Source organism: Cyprinodon variegatus, unplaced genomic scaffold (genome assembly GCF_000732505.1).
Source record: "Cyprinodon variegatus isolate N-32 unplaced genomic scaffold, C_variegatus-1.0 Scaffold225, whole genome shotgun sequence".
In the NCBI taxonomy this organism is placed as follows: domain Eukaryota; kingdom Metazoa; phylum Chordata; class Actinopteri; order Cyprinodontiformes; family Cyprinodontidae; genus Cyprinodon; species Cyprinodon variegatus.
The window spans coordinates 1,079,777-1,081,335 of NW_015150678.1; the positions used below are offsets into that span (position 1 = coordinate 1,079,777).

Below are 1,559 nucleotides of genomic sequence, written 5' to 3' on the forward strand. Positions count from 1 at the left end.
TAAATTCACTAAACCTATATGATTTTCTGCCTTTGTAATACTGGCTGTAACTTTTCGGGGTAGAAAAACGTTTATTGTAAGCAGGACTTCTGTGTATCTATCCGTTAAAGGAGCATTTTCTACATTAATCATCTGTTTCCAGGTTCATCTTTAACGCACCGTTCTGCAGAACTCTGTGTTGTTTTACTCATCTGAATTGTCTCCTGTTTGATGTGTTTTAAGGTGCAACAGAACCTTCTGGAGCTCCTGGTTCTGGACTGCAGTCCTGTAAGGCAGGGGAAGATCACAGCAGACACCTCTCTGGTTCTGACAGAGTGCTGGGACGCTGTGGACCCTCCTGGCCGTTCTTTGCCCCCCAGGCCCCCCCGTCTGTGTGTTTCAGACTTTGCTCACTATGCAGACAGCCTGGCCGGGTCTCGGTCTCTCCTTGACAGCCGGAGGTGTCTCGGTTCTGGGCTGCCTGACGTCTTGCAGGCGTTGGAGTGCAGGTTGGACGTATCCGTGGTGGACACTCAACGATGGTCCAGGGTCAAAGGCCCGCAAGGAGAGCTTGTGGACTCAGACGGCTGCGTGTTCATGAGCAAACAGCTGCTTCTGAGGCTGGGTCTGTTCAACCACGAGTGGGTGAGGTTGTCTCGGTCTGCTGGGAGCTACAGAGGACCGGAGGAAGAGGTCGATGTCAGGGTTCGCCCCTGCAGAGAGCGCCTGGTCTCTGCAGTCGTGGTGGATCTAACACCAAGTCCAGAACGGGAGATCCACGAGGACGTGGGCTTCATCTCAGCCACTCTGTGGTTCAACCTGACGGAAGGAGAAGCAGTTCCCTGGAAGAACTCTGCGCTGAGGATGAAGGTAATATTAAACACTATAAAACACAGTCTGAGCTGCAGCTGTTCTGATGTGAACGGCTGCCGGCTGGAGCATAAATTAAGCACAAGTCAGTCAGAGTTCTGATAGAACGGATCAACATGAACATCTGTTAAAAATCAAGAGAAGAAATCTAAAAATCTGGAGAAGCAGACCGACTTTGTGAGTAATCTGGAGCGCAGCCATGTTTTATGCTAAGCTGATATCGACTGCATCAGTTCCCACCAAGGGGGACGTTTCAGAGGTTTTTGGAAACTTTACCACATCCTACTGGCCTTTTGTTAATTTTGCGTTTTTGCTTTCCTGCTAAATAAAGTCCTTTTGTGTATTCTTACCATAACACTAGTTGCTTCAAAGATGGATATGACTGAAATAGTGATGGGATTACGTCGCAACAACATTGCCTAACCGCAAGTAGAGCTCAGAGCTGTAAAACGTGTTGGATTGGGATTATTAAAACATGTTGGATTGGGATTATTAAAACATGTGGGATTAGGATTATTAAAACATGTTGGATTGGGATTATTAAAACATGTTGGATTGAGATTATTAAAACATGTGGGATTGGGGTTATTAAAACATGTTGGATTGGGATTATTAAAACATGTTGGATTGGGATTATTAAAACATGTTGGATTGGGGTTATTAAAACATGTTGGATTGGGATTATTAAAACATGTTGGATTGAGATTATT

At 45.7% G+C, this 1,559-nt stretch overlaps 1 protein-coding gene across 1 annotated transcript in view; it reads left to right on the forward strand.

Annotated features, from left to right (window-relative positions):
• The first annotated feature begins 210 nt into the window (after nucleotides 1-210).
• pex6 (peroxisomal biogenesis factor 6) overlaps nucleotides 211-1,559 on the forward strand; it is a 28,523-nt gene continuing 27,174 nt past the window's right edge. Inside the window, 1 exon segment of the mRNA XM_015380943.1 lies at nucleotides 211-849. Coding sequence (XP_015236429.1) covers nucleotides 211-849 — 639 coding nt within the window.